Source organism: Lactuca saligna, chromosome 1 (assembly GCF_052625555.1).
Source record: "Lactuca saligna cultivar CGN05327 chromosome 1, ASM5262555v1, whole genome shotgun sequence".
Lineage (NCBI taxonomy): Eukaryota > Viridiplantae > Streptophyta > Magnoliopsida > Asterales > Asteraceae > Lactuca > Lactuca saligna.
Genome location: NC_136417.1, coordinates 8,418,594 through 8,422,087, shown reverse-complemented (window position 1 = coordinate 8,422,087; position 3,494 = coordinate 8,418,594). Strand labels below are relative to the sequence as shown.

At 33.9% G+C, this 3,494-nt stretch overlaps 1 protein-coding gene across 1 annotated transcript; it reads left to right on the top strand.

Annotated features, from left to right (window-relative positions):
• The first annotated feature begins 640 nt into the window (after window positions 1-640).
• On the top strand, window positions 641-2,676 carry LOC145045792 (uncharacterized protein At4g08330, chloroplastic). The gene is made up of 2 exons (XM_078994127.1): window positions 641-908; window positions 2,126-2,676. The coding sequence occupies exons 1-2, from the start codon at window positions 826-828 to the stop codon at window positions 2,523-2,525; spliced, it is 483 nt and encodes a 160-aa protein (XP_078850253.1). The 5' UTR covers window positions 641-825; the 3' UTR covers window positions 2,526-2,676.
• Window positions 2,677-3,494: the final 818 nt, after the last annotated feature.

Here is a 3,494-nt window from a genome sequence, read left to right as displayed (position 1 = left end):
ACTTAAAATTATATAGTCGCAAGGATTTGCTATAAGCATTTCAATCGAAATGTTTCCAACAGTCAATGGTTGCCTCAATATCCTATAGAACCAAGGAATAAATAATGAAACCAAATAAAACTCATGATTTCCTTGATGAAATTGCCCAATAACATGAAAACCATAGTTAAATTATTCATGTAATTGGAGGGTTTTAATAAGGATAATAAAGCATCAACTCACACCAAGACGTTCGTCATTTTCATTTCGTATGATCAACACCATTTATATTAATCATACATACAAAGAGACTAAAAAGAGAAGGATTCAAATTGCTTATGTGTTCATAATATATACGTTATGGTGTTAGGAATGTTACTACTCCTTTTAACCTTATGGGTTCTACCGGAGGGACATGGATTGTAGGGACCAAAAGTGCACGATTTAAAAATGGTATCAATTTTCCAAAATTTTGACAAAAAAGATAGATACATATATACCGATGGACTATTTCAGTAAAATTAATCTTCCCAGGACAAATCCCCACAAAAAAAACAATGACATGTGGAGTGTCACCTTAATAAAATAAACCTCTATCATGTTTGACAAATCAATCAATGCGGCCCATGGACCCACCACATACAAATACAATACAACTCGGTCTCCTTTCACGCTCCCATTTGCCCATTATTCCCAACTGCTGCAGTAAGCAGTTGCCTTCGCTTCGAATCTTCCGGAACGGTAACATTTACAGGCACCGGATCGATCCAGCACCACTCCTCCGCTGCTTTCTGCCACCCTCCGATCCTCCGTCTAATAATTTCAAAAGTAGGGTTCTTCTCATATATGGAAATCTCCAATGGTTATCTGAACAAATCTCATCATAACGCCTCTTTTGCTGCTTCTTCTCAGCGTGACGTCACTTACAGGTCCCTCTTCCTTCTTTTTTCTAGTATAATCATCAAATTTCATGCCTTTTAGTTAGCTATGTTATTGTCGTTGATTTGCAGAGTCAAGTTACATTGTCGTTATCGTAATAGTTAATTCGAAGCTTCCTGTTTGAATTTTGAAATTACTGTGATTTATGGAATTACCTTTGATCATAGTTGGTTTGGTTTGGATGTCGCAGATGTCAGTATCGATGAGTCCACCTGTGTTCAATGGTACTCGGATATACCTTTTGAATTCGACTATTTTCTTTCGCTTATGATTATTTGATTTTCTAGGTTCTTAGTAGATGTCCAATATATTCCCTTATCCAATTGAAAATTTACATAGTAGGCAGATGCTGAAGAAATCATAAAAACCCTGAAGATAGGTATGCCAAACGGGTTATTGGTGAATTCATCAAACTTGAAATCTGTTTCTATCTCATGTCATGGCAATTATTGTCAATTTGGTGAATTGATAACAGTAACATATGGTCCTATTTTGATGCCTCATTCCAACTTTCTGACACTCGTAGGAAGAAATAGCAAGTTAGGTGTTGTTTCTTTTTTACTGAATGGACTTAACAAAATCAGAAAAAAAAAAAAAAAAAAAAAAAAAAAAGCTCTATACTGTTAGCTACTTCTATCTTCTAGAATTTCATCCATTTTAATTTCACAAACATGGAATTTCAGTTGGTATGCTGTAGTGTTTGGATCTTTTATGATTGAAATAATGAGAAAGCAGCAAATGGTGACAATACTTTAGAGGTCAATATTGTGGAGAGATTGGTTGGATTGATTATAATTAGGTTGAAAACCGCATGTTATGTTTGTGCTGGGGAGCCACAGACACTAGTAAAATACTGTGGACAACAAATTTGATCTCAGTTAACATGATTATAAACTCTTTATACATTTATCTATTTGTAAGGAGGGTTATTCACATTGTACAAGAATAATAAGTTAAAGATATAATTTTTTTTTTTTTTTTTAAAAAGTGTTTTTACATCTCTCATAGTCAAAGGGATTGGAGGTGTCCAGTTCTATGGCTTGAAATGCCAATGTCTTTGTTGGTGCCATGAGATCTTCTTTTACCAAATAAATAGAAATGTGAAATCACAAGTTTGATGTTCATCCCATTTAACTCTGATACTAGCAAGAAAATGACCATTTTACCCTTGTGTCTGGAATTAACATTCCATAATTGAATGGTGCAGATGCGGGTCTTGCGGATACGACTTGAACCTAAGTTCATCCGCACGCAATACGGCAACAATCGGTTCAAAATACGGTAAATCCATAAAAACAGGAAAAATATCATTCTTCTCAATCGACGAAAGTAGATTCACTCAGGTTGAAGAGTTCAAATGCGTACCATACTTCATTTCAAAACACTTTTGGGGTCTATTCCGTAGAAAAACCAAACTTATGTGCCGAAAGTGTAATAATCACATTGGTAATGCTTATGATGACACTACCTCATCATACCCCCTTGTAGCAGATGGATCAGATTCAGCCTCGGGGAGTGAAGTTTCTTCATACAGAAAATATGATGTTAGAATCCGAGCTGTGCAACCGTCTTCATCAATGGAAGCTGGTCTTTCACTTGTCATGTGATGATAGCTTTTCATATCGATCAATATCATGGGAGTTATTTTGTGGGTTAGTTGATGGTAGAGCTTCATATGTCCAATAGTATATATATTTATATATAAATACACATGTATTATTATTATTATATATATATATTTTTGTGAGCCGTTCTTTACTCTAAACGTGTAAAAGGTTAATGTGTAAGTTTTGAATCATGCAAAAAACGTTTCATTCTTGTCATATAGGATCGGTTTAAGATCTTGGATTCAACTGATAACGGAAAAAAAATGTTTTTGTTATGAATGATTATAGAAAAAAGACCATTATTTAAGCTCGGTTTAAGATCGGTGTAAACAGTTTGATCAAGAAAGAGTGAAATTGTGAAAATGATCACAATGTTTGAAACTCATGAAGCTGACTGTTGCGAAGCGAAGTCGAAGGAAAATTAAATATCATCTTATTATTTTTTTACTCTATCTTTTTAGTCATATAAAATAATATTTTATAAGATGTGTAGAATCCATTTATTCTCTTTCTTAATCTTTTTTCTTGATTTTGATTTCTGTTTTGATGTAGCTGACATGAATATGGGTATGTACAAAAGGTATGATGATAACTTTTCCTTGTTATGGTTTTTCAATTCCTTTTCAACTCTTCATTTTCACAATTCCTCAAAAAATAAAAGGAAAGGTAGCTCTTTATTAAAATTATCTATGTATTTATGATGACTTGTTTCTTTACTGTTATGAATTATGATAATGAATATGCTTTGTCTTTCTTCATGATAAGATTTCGAGCTTTAACTTTGGTGGTTTCATTAACAAGGACCTCCTAAAGCCCGACATGCATTGTCGAGTGCTCATTTTAGTAAAATTATCTAGGACATGGAAGTACATTTCAACAAGATAGTTCGACAAAAACGTTATTTAATTGTCTCCGAGCACTACATGCTCATGATTTCTGTCACACCCCAAAACCAGAACGGCGGAAACG

Bases quoted from the DNA above. Each gene is read 5' to 3' on its own strand.
- LOC145045792 (XM_078994127.1), top strand. From the start codon at position 826: ATGGAAATCTCCAATGGTTATCTGAACAAATCTCATCATAACGCCTCT. The intron at 909-2,125 runs GTCCCTCTTCCT...TGAATGGTGCAG, and splicing joins CAGCGTGACGTCACTTACAG to ATGCGGGTCTTGCGGATACG.